This window comes from Aotus nancymaae, unplaced genomic scaffold (assembly GCF_030222135.1).
Source record: "Aotus nancymaae isolate 86718 unplaced genomic scaffold, 86718_ANA_hifiasm-v0.15.2.pri h1tg000108l, whole genome shotgun sequence".
Taxonomy (NCBI): Eukaryota; Metazoa; Chordata; class Mammalia; order Primates; family Aotidae; genus Aotus; species Aotus nancymaae.
This window is the reverse complement of record NW_026988523.1, coordinates 34,754,905-34,771,367: the sequence shown is the minus strand read 5'-3', so window position 1 is coordinate 34,771,367 and position 16,463 is coordinate 34,754,905. Positions and strand designations below refer to the sequence as shown.

At 40.7% G+C, this 16,463-nt stretch overlaps 1 protein-coding gene across 3 annotated transcripts in view; it reads left to right on the top strand.

Annotated features, from left to right (window-relative positions):
* ASH1L (ASH1 like histone lysine methyltransferase) overlaps positions 1 to 16,463 on the top strand; it is a 238,891-nt gene that overhangs the window by 183,923 nt on the left and 38,505 nt on the right. For all 3 annotated transcript variants that reach the window (XM_021667330.2, XM_012449852.2, XM_012449853.2), the window contains one exon: positions 15,221 to 15,294. In XM_021667330.2, coding sequence (XP_021523005.1) covers positions 15,221 to 15,294 — 74 coding nt within the window. The remainder of the gene's footprint in view (positions 1 to 15,220; positions 15,295 to 16,463) is intronic.

The window sequence follows — 16,463 nt, the reverse complement described above, 5'->3', positions numbered from 1 at the left end:
TGAAATCAAAACACACCTGACTTCAATGATTTCTTTCAATTAACTTTTTTGAAACAGGGTCTTGCTGTGTTGCACAGGCTGTAATACAGTGGCATGATTATGGCTCACTGCAGCCCCCGCCTTCTGGGATCAAGTGATCCTCTTGCCTCAGCCTCCTGCCAAGACCACAGGCATGTGCCACCATGCCCAGCTAATTTTTTAATTTTTTTGTAAGAGGTGGGGGTTTTGCCATGTTGTCCAGACTGGTCTTGAACTCCTGAGCTGATATGATCCTCCTGCCTCAGCCTCCCAGAGTGTTTGAGATTATAGGCATGAGCCACTATGCCCGGCCTTTCAGTGGATTTTTGTTGTTGTTGTTGTTGTTTTGAGACGAAGTCTCGCTTTGTTGCCCAGGCTAGAGTGCAATGGCACAGTTTCGGCTCACTGCAACCTCAGCTTCCCGGATTCAAGCAATTCTCCTGCCACAGCCTCCTGAGTAGCTGAACAGGCATGCACCACAATGCCCGGCTAATTTTTTATATTTTTAGTAGAGACGAGGTTTCACCATGTTGATCAGGCTGATCTCAGACTCCTGACCTCATGATCCACCCACCTTGCCCTCCCAAAGTGCTGGGATTACAGGCGTGAGCCACTGTGCCCGGCCTTCAGTGCTTTTTAATAAGGAATTCTGGACCTGTAATTTAGTTAAATTCTGATAAATGGGGCAGAATATTAAACTGTATATAGGTAAATACATAATGCCATTAATTGTGAGATGTGCCATCATTTGTTGTACTATTAAGAAAAAGAAAAGACTGGGTCTGGTGGCTCATGCCTGTAATCCCAACACTTTGGGAGGCCAAGGTGGGCAGATCATCTGAGGTTGGGAGTTTGAGACCAGCCTGACCAACATGGAGAAACCCTGTCTCCACTAAAATTAAAAAATTAGCTGAGCATGGTGGTGCATGCCTATAATCCCAGCTACTCAGGAGGCTGAGACAGGAGAATCGCTTGAACCCGGGAGGCAGAGGGAGGTTGCAGTGAGCCAAGATCACGCCATTACACTCCAGCCTGGGCAATGGGAGCAAAACTCTGTCTCAAAAAAAGAAAAATTTGCCATTATTGTAAGCATTGTAAGAGACTGTCAGCTCAGGACATATCCTGTATTCAGAAATGTGGCAGCCTGAGCAACATAGTGAAACCCCGTCTTTACAAAAAATACAAAAATTAGTTGGGCATGGCAGTGTGTGTCTGTAGTTCCAGCTACTTGGGAGACTGAGGCAGGAAGATCGCTTAAGTCTGGGAGGTTAAGGCTGCCATGAGCTGTGTTCATGCCACTGTACCTCTGGTCTGGTGACAAAGCAAGACCCTGTCTCAAAAAAAAAAAAAAAAAAAAGACAAAAAAGTGTGAAGGATAGGTTAGGTAGGAAGATGTGTATTCAAGAACAAGAAGGTAATGAGAGGTGATGGTAAGTTCCTGAGGGTACAGTGAGAGCAAAACTTAAAAATCAATATGCCACACTAAGCTTAATTCAGAAATATATTCCTACTATTTGAACTACATAAAAATATTGGATAAAGTGCTTTTTAAATACTTGAGTATGTAGTTAAGCTTGTTAACAGGGGACAGAATTACTAGCTTCTCTTTGCAAATGAGGAACACAAAGCCAAAGTTCTGTGATCTGTTACCAATTAGCTTATATCTAGCTTAGACCAGATATCTTAATTTATATCTAGCTTAGACTAGATATAGGTCTTTGAAGCTGGAGACTGTTACTGGACAGAAAATGATATTTTAGGCCTATGTAAGGCAGGGAGCTAGAACTGAACTCCCTAATTGAAACCAGAATTCTAAAAGGGCCATTCTTCTTAGACATGTAAAGCTTCAGCAGCCAACTTCTTTTTTTTTTTTTTTTTAATCACTACCGTCCCCGCAGCAGCCAACTTCTGAAAGGATACAGAGTACTTAACATTGCCTAATTCTGTTTACTTAGTGTGCATGGGAACTGTGATATACCAACAGCAGAGAGCACAGTTAGCATTCAGATTTTGACTTCTAAATATCATTCTTTACTAAAATAAATCAGACTACCAATGTCTAAACTGGTGATAACTTGATCATCAAATTAAAGATGTCAGTGGATCATCAGCCACTAAATAGCAAATCATGTATCATGCCAAAATACAAATATATAAATAGAAGGTTTGATGAGAATTAAGAGATTTACATAATTGCAGTGTGCCTCAAAAAAAATAAAAATATACAGGAAAAAAATTCATACAGTACCCCCTTATCCATAGGGGATACATTCTACGACTCCCAGGGGATGCCTGAAACTGCAGATAGCACAGGGCCCTATATACGCTACATCAGTCGATCTGACAATTAAGATTTAAGTGAATAACAGGCAGGTAGTATGCATACTGTGGATATACTGGACAAGGAGATCATTCATATCCTAGACAGGACAGCATGACATTTCATTACAGTAACTGAGAATGTCATTCCATTTAAAACTTAAGAATTGTTTATGTAGGCCGGGCGCCGTGGCTTGCACCTGTAATCCCAGCACTTGGGAGGCCAAGGCTGGTGGATCACGAGGTCAAGAGATTGAGACCATCCTGGCCAACATGGTGAAACCCCGTCTCTACTAAAAATACAAAAAAAAAATTTAGCTGGACGTAGTGATGCACACCTATAGTCCCAGCTACTCAGGAGGCTAAGGTAGGAGAATTGCTTGAACCTGGGAGACAGAGGTTGCAGTGAGCCGAGATAATGCCACTGCACTTCAGCCTGGCGACAGAGTGAGACTTCGTCTCAAAACAAAAAAGAATCGTTTATTTATTGAATTTTTCATTTAATATTTTCAGACTGTGGTTTACTACTGGTAATGGAAACTGTGGAATGTACATCACAGATAAGGGGAAACTACTGTATTTCCAGTGGAGAGGCCTGGCAAATGCCACCTTAATCAAGTAATCAAAGCAATCACTAGTCATGGGACAAATTGATATCATGAGTCACATGATAGTATGCCCTGACAAAACAGCATTACTTTTATGATACCACTGTCAGTAAGGGATAACCTAAATCTAAGGACCTGATATCTCACAAACACAAAGTGAGGAACCTCCTACAGACCAAAATAACTTTAATCTTCAAAAAATGACAAGGTCATAAAAGAAAAGGAAAAATTGAGAAACTGTTACAGATTGAAGGAGATTAAAGAGACATGACAAATGCAATGGATGATTTTGAACTGAGACAACAGAAGGAGTTTAAAAGCAACATAAAGCAAGAATTGTAGGAAAATAATATTTGGAGTGATACTTGGCACTTAGTATTTTAAGGATCTTTTGCATTAAGTAGAATGCTAGAGGAATGTACCATGTTAGGCTATAAATATCTGTTAAAAAGTACAGTGTTTGGCCGGGCGTGGTGGCTCACGCCTGTAATCCCAGCACTTTGGGAAGCCGAGGCGAGTGGATCACCTGAAGTCAGGAGTTTTGAGACCAGCCTGGCCAGCATGGTGAAAACTCTTCTCTACTAAAAATACAAAATTCAGCTGAGCATGGTGGCAGGCACCTGTAATCCCAGCTACTCAGGAAGCTAAGACAGGAGAATCGCTTGAACCCAGGAGGCAGAGGTTGCGGTGAGCTGAGATTGCGCCATTGCACTCCAGCCTGGACAACAGAGCGGGACTCTGTGTCCAGAAAAAAAAAGTATGGTGTAATCACTATGAGCATTGAAATGGAATATCTATATTCTGTATTCTGCAACATAGAGGAAACAAGAAAGTTAAGTAAACTTAATTTATCCACTAGTAAAAGGAATATAAGAAAGAGTGAACATGATGTATATAAATCACACAACAATATGGTAAAATAGACCAAGTATAAAAGTAATCACCATAAAGGTAAATTTACCAGTTAACAATCAGACTGATTGGATTAAAAAAGAAAAAATAGTTACATTTTATTTACAAGAAACACACCTGAAAACATATGAACAGAAAGGTTTTTAATGCAGTAATTTAATAACATAAAGACTAAGATTTCTGGCTGAGCATAGTGGCTCACACCTGTAATCTCAACACTTTGGGAGGCTTAAGTGGGCAGATCACCTGAGTTCAGGAGTTCAAGACCAACCTGGCCAATGTGGTGAAACCCCATCTCTACAAAAAATACAAAAATTAGTTAGGCGTGGTGGTGGGTACCTGTAATCCTAGCTACTCAGAAGGCTGAGGCAGGAGAATTGCTTGAACCCAGGAGGCGGAGGTTGCCGTGAGCCAAGATCGCGACATTGCACTCCAGCCTGGGTAACAAGAGTAAGACTCCATCTTAAAAAAAAAGAAAAGAAAAGAAAAAAAGACTAGGAAGTCTACTTTTGTTATTGAAAGAGTAGATTATATCAAGCTAACCCTCCCAGGAATAACAGTTAGCCACCTCTAATCCCGGCACTTTGGGAGGTTGAGGCAGGTGGATCTCCTGAGGTCAGGAGTTCATGACCAGTCTGGCCAACGTGGTGAAACCCCATCTCCACTAAAAATACAAAAATTAACTAGACATAATGGTGCACGCCTGTAATCCCAGCTACTAAGGAGGCTGAGGCATGAGAATCTCTTAAATCTGGGAGGCAGAGGTAGGATAGAGCTGATATCATGCCACTGCACTGCACTCCAGCTTGGGCAACAGAGCAAAACTGTCTCTAAATAAATAAATAAATAATTTATCAACTGGACAAAATATAGTAAATTTAAGTCACTGGAGAGCAACCAGAAGGAGGCACAAACTGAAAAATAATCAATAATTAGAAGAGGAGAAGCACACTGGTTGCATTTCCCACTTGTATATCTCTTTGTCTGTGGCCAGGTCCCAGTTGCATTACTAAATGCAAGTAAGCACTTAGAAACCTTGAATCTTACTGATTATTTAAGGGTCATGTTTCGGGACAACTACAGCAGCAAGAAAATGAGGAAGAAAATTCTGATGGGGAAACTGTAAATTTTGCATATAAACTCAAGCCACATATCTAGGTAACTGACCTCTAAACTATGTATATACAGCCAGAATCCAGTAAAATTGGTTGAGACTAAAGATACTAATTAGAGATTTTAGCTGCTGCCTGCCCCATGGAAGATAGATGGAAGATAGACAGATTTTAGTTCACCCACAGTAACTGCTTGCTAATGCAAAGAAAAACTTTTCTTTCTTTTCTTTTCTCTTTCTTTTCCTTCTTTCCTTCCTTTCCTTCCTTTCTTTTTTGAGATGGGGTCTCATTGTGTTGCCCAGGCTGACGTGCAGTAGTGCAATCTCAGCTCACTGCAGCCTCAGCCTCCTAGACTCAAGTGATCCTCCCATTTCAGCCTCCCAAGTAGCTAGGGCCACAGGCACACACCACCACACCTGGCTAATTTTTTGTAATTTTGGTAAATATAGGGTTTCACCATTTTGCTCAGGCTAGTCTCAAACTCCTGAGCTCAAGCAATTTGCCCACCTCAGCCTCCCAAAGTGCTGGGATTACAGGCATGAGCCACCTTGCCTAGATGAAACCAGTTCTTTTCATAGGATAATAACACAATTGAGAATCTCTGCAACGTAGTATTTATAATGTCCATGATTCAATTCAAAATTACTACACATTAATAAACGTGAAAATATGACTCAAATTAAGAGAGAGACAGTCAATACTGTCAATTTCCAAGATCATCCAGATGCCGAAAATAGCAGACAAGGATTTGAAAGTCGTCATTATAACTGTGTTCAAGGGTGTAAGGGAAAATATGCTTATAATGAATAAACAGATAAATCTTAACTTAAAAATGGAAATATAAAAATTTAAAAATGAACAGTAGACATCTCCTGGGTCTGAGTCTAAGATAAAAAATTTAAAAATAAAAAGGATAAAAAAAAAAATGAACGGTAGACAAATGAAAGTCCCAGAACTAAAACATATATGTCTGAAATTTTAAAACACAAAGCGAAGGTTTAATAACAGATTGAAAGTGGCAGAAGTTTCAGTTGAACTTGAAAGTATATGAATATAAATTGTTGGCCAGGTGTGAGACTCACACCTGTAATGCCAGCACTTTGGGATGCCAGGGCGGGTGGATCACCTGAGATCAGGAGTTCAAGACCAGCCTGGCCACATGGCAAAACCCCACATCTACCAAAAATGCAAAAATTAGCCAGGTGTGGTGGCATGTGCTTGTATTCCCAGCCTTAAATAAAAATGCATGGAGATATATATCTCCAAGTAAAGGGTTTATTTCAGAACAATATACAATAATTAGGCTGGGCATGGTGGCTGACGCCTGTAATCCCAACACTTTGGGAGGCCGAGGCAGGTGGATCACTTGAAGTCAGAAGTTCGAGACCAGCCTATTCAACATGGTCTCTACTAAAAATAGAAAAAAATTAGAAGTGATGGTGGACGCCTGTAATCCCAGTTACTCGGGAGGCTGAGACAGGAAGATTGCTTGAACCCAGGAGGCAGAGGCTGCAGTGAGCCAAGATCGCACCATCGCACTCCAGCCTGAATGACAGAGCAAGACTCCGTCTCTCTCAAAAAAAAAAAAAAAAAAGAATTAGGCCAGGAATGGTGGCTCATGCCTGTAATCCTAGCACTTTGGGAGGCCGAGGAGAGAAGATTGCTTGAGGCCAGGGGTTTGAGAGTAACTTAGGCAATGTAGCGAGAAGCTGTCTCTATAAAACAATAACAACATTTGCCAGGTGTGGTGGTGCATGCCTGTCATCGTAGCTACTCAGGAGGCTGAGGCAGGAGGATAACTTGAACCCAGGAGATCAAGGCTGCAGTGAGCTGTGATTGCACTAGTGCACTCCAGGCTGGGTGATGTATCAAGTCCCTGTTTCTATTTTTAAAAAAATTGCAATTTAGGACACAGACCAGGGAAGTCCCTAAGTGTGTCTGAAAAACAAAGGTAAAGGCTGGGGTTGTACTGGGCAAAAGAGGAAGGTTGAAAGGTCAGTCAGGCACAGTGGCTCATACCTATAATCCCAGCACTTTGGGAGGCTGAGGCTGCTGGATTGCTTGAGCTAAGGAATTTGAGACCAGCCTGGACAACATGATGAAAACCTATGTCTACAAAAATTTAAAAAGAAAAAAAAAAATTAGCCAGGCACGGTGACAGGTTCTTGGGAGCCCAAAGCAGGAGGATCACCTGAGCCTGGGAGGTTGAGGCTCCAGTGAGATAAGATTGTGCTATTGCACTCCAGCCTGAATGACAGAGTGAGATCCTGTCTCAAAAAAAAGAAAAAGATCACTGGTGCAGTTGTCATTGGTGAGTGGCAGCTGTTACTAGGTAAGACATAGTCTTAGTTAGATCTTTGTTGATTTTCTGTTGAATTAAAAAATCAGTTCCTGGATCAGAGACCTTAGTGTCCTTCCCCATGGCCTCCTGACTCCATTTAAGTTGAGTATGGCATGAATGATTCCATTTTGTCTAATCAGCTTTCACACTCCACTCAAACTTACATCAGCAAACACCCATTGGAGAGTGTTTGCTTAAGCATCAGCAAAAATTCAAATGGAAAAACATTCCATGCTCATGAATTGGAAGAATTAATATCGTTAAAATGGCCATATTGCCCGAAGCAATTTATAGATTCAATGCTATTTCCATTAAACTACCATTGACATTTTTCATAGAACTAGAAAAAAAAACTATTTTAACATTCATATGGGATCAAAAAAGAGCCTGAATAGCCAAGGCAATCCTACACAAAAAAAGAACAAAGCTGAAGGCATCACACTACCTGACTTCAAACTATACTACGGGGCTACAGTAATCAAAACAGCATGGCACTGATACAAGAACAGACACATAGACAGTGAAACAGAATAGAGAACCCAGAAATAAATAAGACTGTATACCTACAGCTATGTGATCTTTGACAAACCTGACAAAAACAAGCAATGGGGAAAGGATTCCCTATTCAGTAAATGGTTTTGGGATAACTAGCTAGCCATATCCAAAAGATTGAAACTCCTTCCGTACAGCATATACAAAAATCAACTCAAGATGGATTAAAGACTTCAATATAGGCCAGGCATGGTGGCTCACACCTGTAATCCCAGAACTTTGGGAGGCTGAGATGCGTGGATTACTTGAGGCCAGGAGTTCAAGACCAGCCTGGCCAACATGGCAAAACCCCATCTCTACTAAAAATGCAAAAATTAGCTGGGTGTGGTGGTGCATGCCTGTAATCCCAGCCATTCAAGAGGCTGAGGCATGAGAATCGCTTGAACCCTGGAGGCGGAGGTTGCATTGAGCTGAGATCACTGCACTCCAGTCTGGACGACACAGCAAAACTGTCTCAAAAAAAAAAAAAAAGTAAAACTCAAAACTATAAAAACCATGGAAGACAACCTAGGCAGTACCATTCAGGACATAGGCACAGGCAAAGATTTCATGATGATGCCAAAAGCAATTGAAACACAAACAAAAACGTACAAATAGCTTCTGCACGGCAAAAGAAACTATCAACAGAGTAAACAGACAACCTAGAGAATTGGGGAAATTTTTGCAAACTGCATCTGACAAAGGTCTAATAGCCAGATCTATATGGAACTTAAGTATACAAGAAAAAAACCCATTAAAAAGCGGGCAAGGCTGGTGCAGTGGCTCATGCCTGTAATCCCAGCACTTTGCGAGGCCAAAGCAGGCGGATCACTTGAGGTCAACAGTTTGAGACCAGCCTGGCCAACATGGTGAAACCCCGTCTCTACTAAAAAAAAAAAAATACAAAAATTAGCGGGGGCATGGTGGTGCATGCCTGTAATTCCAGCTACTTGGGAGGCTGAGGCAGGAGAATTGCTTGAATCTAGGCAGCAGAGGTTGCCCTGAGCCAAGATCACACCACTGCACTCTAGCCTGGGCAATAGAGTGTCCCTCCCTCCACTGCCATGGTGTCAGAGGAGGTCTAGTAGAGTCAGACTTCTACCAACACCTAGCAGTAACGTAGCAACCCCACCGCAATGTCAGTGAAGACCCCTTAGGGAATTGGAATTCTAACCATTCTCTAGCAGTAATGGGGAGCTTCTTCATTCTCCAACACTCAGGTTTCAGTGGAGGCCTAGTAGGCAACTTAGACTTTTACTTACAGCTGGCAATAATGAGGCAACTTTATCCCTTTTCTGCTGGAGCAGTTTCAGAAAAGCCAGCTACAATAAAAATTTCATAAAATCTAGAACTTTATAATGATACAAAAGTGTTTAACTTTGAATTTAAAGTCACATGTCATTTGCCAAGCATGGTGGCTTATGCCTGTAATCCCAGCAATTTGGGAAGATAATATATGTCCACACCAAGATGTTAGAATTATCTGGCAGATTTAAAAGCAGTCTTGATAAAAATGCCTTAGTGAGCAATTGTGAACATGCTTGAAACAAATCAACAAATAGAAGAAGATAATTTTCATATTTTTATTTTATTTTGTTTATTGACTTTTTTTGTTTTTGAGACAGGATCTTGCTCAGTTGTCCAGTCTGGAGTGCAGTGGCACAATCTCTGCACACTGTAGCCTCCACCTCCTAGGTTCAAGTGATTCTCCTGCCTCAGCCTCCCGAGTAGCTGGTAGCTGGGCTTACAGGCATGCGCCACCACACCTGGCCTTTTGTTTTGTTTTGTTTTGTTTTGAGACGGAGTCTCACTCTTGTCGCCAGGCTTGAGTGCAGTGGTGCAATCTCGGCTGACTGCAACCTCTGCCTCCCGGGTTCAAGCGATTCTTCTGCCTCAGCCTCCAGAGTAGCTGGGACTACAGGTGTGCATCACCACACCCGGCTAATTTTTATATTTTTAGTGGAGACAAGGTTTCATCATGTTGGCCAGGATGGTCCCGATCTCTTGACCTCATGATCCACCCGCCTTGGCCTCCTAAAGTGCTGGGATTACCCATGGCACCTGGCAAATTTTTTATTTTTTTAATAGAGACAGAGGATTCACCATGTTGGCCAGGCTGGTCTCGAACTCCTGACCTCAAGTGATCCACCTGCCGCACTTCCCAAAGTGCTGGGATTACAGGCGTGAGCCACTGCACCTGGCCAATAATTTTTTTTAATTAGAATTTTTATAACTGACTCAGTAACTGAAATTAAAAGCTCAGAGATTTCATGAGAGAAATTTAACCAAAAAAAAAAAAAAAATTACATTCAGAGATGGACTTAAACAGCAGAATGAATGGGACAGAGGAAATAATCTATGAGCTAGAAGATAGAATAATACTAATTACTTAGTGTACACAAGAAAATAGAAAATTGACTTTTTTTTTTTTTTTTTTTGAGATGGAGTTTTGCTGTTATTACCCAGACTGGAGTGCAATGGCGCGATCTCGGCTCACCGCAACCTCTGCCTCCTGGGTTCAAGCAGTTCTCCTGCCTCAGCCTCCCAAGTAGCTGGGATTACAGGCGCACACCACCATGCTCAGCTAATTTTTGTATTTTTAGTAGAGACGGGGTTTCACCTTGTTGACCAGGATGATCTTGATCTCTTGACCTCGTGATCCACCCGCCTCGACCTCCCAAAGTGCTGGGATTATAGGCATGAGCCACCGTGCCTGGCCAGAAAATTGACTTTAAAAAAAAAACACTGAGGAGCTTGTGAGAATATGACGAAAAAAGCAAATATGTGTTATGAGAGTCATGGAAGGATATGGGAAAAGAGGGCATAGATGAAAGGTGCCTCAGTAAATAATGACTGGAAACTTACCAAATTTGGCAGGAGACAGAAATCTCTGTATTTAAGAAGATTAGCAAACTCCAAACAGGATAAACTCAAACAAATATATGCCAAGACACATAAAAACAAATATATGCCAAGACACATAATCAAATTTCAGAACACTAACAAAACAATTTTAGGCTGGGCGAGATATATCGGGTTGAGCCTGTAATCTGTAATCCCAAGTACTTTGGTGGGCAGATTGCTTGAGCTCAAAAGTTTGAGACCACCCTTGGCAACATGGTGAAACACCATGTCTACAAAAAATACAAAAACAATTAGCCACATGTGGTGGCACATGCCTGTCATTTCAACTACTCAGAAGAACGAGTCTCAGAAATTTAAAAAAATTTTTTAATTTTTTTTTTTTTTTTTTTTTAACGGAGTCTCTCTCTGTCACCCAGGCTGGAGTACGGTGGCAGGATCTCAGCTCACTGCAACTTCCGCCTCCCAGAAGAAATTTTCCTGCCTCAGCCTCCGGAGTAGCTGGGACTACAGTGGCATGCCACCACACCTGGCTAATTTTTTGTATTTTTGGTAGAGACTGGGTTTCACCGTGTTAGCCAGGATGATCTCCATCTCCTGACCTCCGTTTTCTGTCCGCGTTGGCCTTCTGAAGTGCTGGGATTACAGGTGTGAGCCACCGTGCCTGGCCAATTTTAAAGCAATGACAGAGAAATTACCCCTTACCTATAGGGATAAAACAATTCAAATGACAGTAGATTTCTTATCTGAATCTATGGAGTCCAAATGGAAATAATACAACATTTTTCACATCCTGAAAGCAAAGAATTGTCAACTCAGAATTTTCTAACCAACGAAAATATCTGTCAGGAATTAAGAAATGAAGGCATTCTTAGATTAAGGAAAACTAAAAGAGTTTGTTGCCAGCAGATGTACTCTATGGGTAAACAAAGTTCTGTGAACAGAAAGGAAACAATTTTTTAAAAAAGACACTTTTGAACATTAGGAAGAATACAGTAAGCAAAAGCATGGCTATATATACAACAGGCTTTCCTTCTCTTGAGTTTTTTCTAAGTTATGTTTAAATCATTGAAGCAAAAAGTTTTAACACTGCTGTATTTAACAACTTTATATAAGAGAATTCAGAGACCATCCAATTTACTCTTTTAAAGTATCTATTTTTTTAACTTCCAATAAAATATGCATAACAAAATTTGCATTTTGATCATTTTTAAGTAGACAATTCAGTGTCATTAAGTACATTCACGTTGTTGTATGACCATCACTGCTGTTCATCTATCTCCAGAACTTTTTTTTTTTTCTTTGAGTCAGAGTCTTGCTCTGTCTCCCAGGCTGGAGTCCAGTGACATCATGATCTCAGCTCACTGCAGCCTCCACCTCCTGGGTTCAAGCAATTCTCCTGCCTCAGCCTCCTCAGTAGCTGGGACTACAGGTGCATGCCGCCATGCCCAGCTAATTTTTATATTTTTAGTAGCGATGGCGTTTCAACATGTTGGCCAGCATGGTCTTGATCTCCCAGCCTGCGTGATCCACCTGTCTTAGCTCACCTCCCACCAGGGTGAGCCACCGTGTCCAGCCCATCTCTGGAACTTTTTCATCATCTCTTACTATAACTCTGTACCCATTAATCTGTAACTCTCCATTCTGTCTTCCCCTCAACCCCTGGTAATCATTGTCTATATATTTGAAAATGGGATTGTATAATATTTGTTCTTTTATGTCTGCCTTAATTCACTTAGCATAATGTCTTTAAGGTTCGTCCATGTTGTAGTACCATCATGTGTTGCTTAACGATGGGGACAGGTTCTTAGAAATGCATCGTGAGGCAATTTTATCATTATGCAAACACAGAATGTAAACCTTAATAGTATAGCCTAACCAAGCTGTATGATATAGCCTCTTGCTCCTAAGCTACAAACCTGTATATCATGTTACTGTGCTGAATACAGTAGTCAGTTGTACACAGTGGTAAGTATTTGCATATCTAAATGTAGAAAAGGTACAGTAAAAATACAAAAGGATAAAAACTGTGGGACACTACCATGAATGGAGCCTACAGGACCGTAAGTTCCTCTCAGTGGGTCAGTGAGTGAGTGGAGAGTGAATGTGAAGGCCTAGGACATTACTCTATACTACTGTAGATTTTATACACATTGCACACTTAGGCTACCCTAAATTTATTTTTAATTTTTTTTCTCAATAGTAAATTAATCTTAGCTTTCTGTAGCTTTTTTACTTCATAAAGTTTTTGACTCTCATAATAAATTTAACTTTAAACATAAACACACTGTACAGCTGTACAAAAAATATTTCCTTTACATCCTTATTCTATAAGCTTTATTTTTAACATTTTCTTGTTATTTTTAAACTTTTTTAGTTAACAGTGCAAACAGGGCTGGGCATGGTGGCTCATGTCTGTAATTCCAACACTTATAGAGGCCCGAGTAGGCAGATTGCTTGAGCCCAGGAGTTCAAGACCAGCCTGGGCAACATGGCAAGACTCTGTCTACAAAAGATAAAAAATTAGCTGGACCTGGTGGCATGTGCCTGTAGTCCCAGCAACTTGGCAGGCAGAGGTGAGAGGATCGCTTTAGTTAGGGAGGTCGAGGCAGCAGTGAGCCATGATCCTGCTACTTTACTTCAGCCTGGTGACCAAAAAAAAAAAAACAGAGAAAGCTAAGACACAAACCCACATTAGCCTAGGCCTACCAAGAGGCAGGATCAATATCATGGTCTTCTCCCTCTATGTCTTGTTTTACTGAAGGGTCTTCAGGGCCAGTAACACTCATGGAGCCAGTAACACTCATCTGCTATGGTAATATGTCTTCTGGAATATCTCCTGAAGGATCTGTCTGAGGCTGGTTTTTTTGTTTTGATTTTTTTGAGACAGAGTCTGCGCTGTTGCCCGCTGGAGTGTAATGGCACTGCAACCTCTGCCCCCCGGTTCAAGTGATTCTCCTGCCTTAGCCTCTTGAGTAGCTGGGACTACAGGTGCACGCCAACACATCTAGCTAATTTTTGTATCACCATTTTGGCCAGGCTGTTGTGGAACTCCTGACCTCAAGTGATCCACCCACCTCGGCCTCCCAAAGTGCTGGAATTACAGGTGTGAGCCACTGCTCCTGGCAAGGCTGTTTTGTTTTGTTTTGTTTTTATTTTTTTCTCCTTCTTTTTTGAGACAATGTCTCTCTCTGTTGCCTAGGCTGGAGTGCAATGTGTGATCCTGGCGCACTGCAACCTTCCCCTTCCCCTGCCCCCTCCTAGGTTCAAGCCTTTCTCCTACTTCAGCCTCCTGAGTAGCTGGGATTATAGGCGTGTGCCACCACATCCAGCTAATTTTTGTATTTTTAGTAGAGACGGGGTTTCACCATGTTGGCCAGGCTGGTGTTGAACTCCTGACCTCAAGTGATCCACCTGCTTTGGCATCCCAAAGTGTTGGGATTACAGGCATGAGCCACTGTGCCCAGCCAAGGCTGTTTTTTAATAAGCAGGAGTACACTCTAAAATAATAATAGAAAGTATGGTATAGTAATTATATAAACCAATAACATAGCCATTTTATCAAGTATTATGTATTATACGTAATTGTGTCTGCTATGTTTGTATACGACTGGCAGCGGGAGAGTATACAAGCAGCATCACCGCAAACACATGATTAACACTTTGCACTGCAAAGTTAAAACAGCTAGGAGAAATTTTTCAGCTCTCTTCTTACCTTCTGGGACAACCATCATATATGCAGTCCATTGTTGACTAAAACATCTGCACGTGACTATATGTATAAGAATTTCCTTCTTACCAACCTGACCAACATAGAGCAACCCCATCTCTACTAAAAATACAAAATTAGCCAGGCGTGGTAGCGCATGCCTATAATCCAGCTACTCGGGAGGCTGAGGCAGGAGAATTGCTTGAATCTGGGAGGCAGATGTTGGAGTGAGCTGAGATAGCGCCAGTGCACTCCAGCCTGGGCCACAGAGCAAGACTCTACCTCAAAAAAAAAAAAAAAGAATTTAATTCTTTTGGCCGGGTGCAGTGGCTCACTCCTATAATCCCAGCACTTTAGGAGGCCAAGGCAGTTGGGAGTTTGAGACCAGCCTGACCAACATGGAGAAACCTTGTCCCTACTTATAAAAAAATAGTATGGAAAATTATCCTGGTGTGGTGGCAGGTGCCTGTAATCCCAGCTACTTGGGAGGCTGCAGCGGAAGAATCACTTTAATAATCAAAAAATATTTAATAAACTTCATAATGACCTGTGCGTTTTTGGTTGTAGTTTTGCTATATTTGTTGTTTTATATAAACTAGTATTATACTTAAAATATATCTTTAGCATATGTAACGTGGAGTATGGTGGGAAAGAATAGCTAAAATTAAAAATTTGTGGTGGAAAAATCCTTAAAGAATTAAATCTTTATTTTTGTAGTCAGTACATATTAGTTCTTGTAGCTGTGTGACCCCTTTGTATAAGCAAATATCAGAATAGCTATTGAAATTGATAGTGTTTTTTGTTTCAGGAAAGTATCTAAGACAAAAGAGAATTGACTTCCAGCTTCCTTATGATATCCTTTGGCAGTGGAAACACAATCAGGTACAGACAGACAATTTTATCAGATTTTATTCTTAAGTAGTGAAGGGAGAGGGGTGGAAATGCAAGTGTTTTTCTTCCTCCTTGTCATGTTTTCATCTTAGGAGGTATTCAGAAGTGTCCCTGTGAAGGTTAGAACTGAGAAAAATGAATTCGCATCCATATTTAATATGACCTATTTGCCTTTACTCTTACTACAAAATAGTAGTAAGTTCCTGCTTTCCTAGGCAGCCTGCTTTTGTTATTCTGGACTTTTATTTTGGTAGCAAAGATTATGTTCTGTAAGAATTCTATTTGATGCAGGTCTCAGGAGAATTTAGATGTACTGCCAGCAGCACTAAGAAATTTTAGACTTTATTTTTGTTGGCTCCTTCTCATCAGTTTGAAATTTATTTTTCACATGCAAAAGAGATTCTTTTACCAAAGGAAGCCGGGAAATGTTTAACACTCTTGTACTTTTAAAAGATCTTTAAATATTTTGGTAACTAAAAATAGGAAGAAGCTGTTAGTTTCCCCCAGTGATTTTTGTATTAGCTTATAGCCCCCAGGTCCCATATTGAGAAATAAAAATAGTCATGCAGTTGAGATGAATAGATTTCCTGAGTTCTGCCAAAATTCTACCAAAGGCTAACTTTGGAAAGCCAAAATTGACATTCCCCTCTGTATTCTCTTCTCCAATGGCCTCTCTTGAATTCTGAGAGTATTGATATGTTAGGCATTTATCTCAGAGTTTTTAACAATGAAGGAGAGAATGCTTTGAACATACTGACTGAAAAATCATGGTGGGATTATTCCAATAGATTAATAAACAGTCTAGCTTAGTGCAAGGTGCTGTTTGTATTGTACAGTCCCTTATGGCAAAAAGCTGGAAAATTGCTTCTCTTCTAATGTATTATTTTTTTTTCTTTCTAATGTCTTCTTGATTATAATGAGAACTCCATTTTGTGTGCCTGCCCTCTCTCCTGTATTCACTAAATTAATTGCCTTAATTAAAATTTGAAATATTGTCTTACAATTTTCAACCTGAAAAGCCAGAGTACTCATCTTTTTAATTTCATGTACCCACCCAGACATCTAAATAAGCCCTATGCATGTTGTTTTCCTTTCTTTTGATAGAAGCAAATAGAACCTTAATTTGTCCAAATGAATAGCTTTGGTCTCCAGTGCGATTT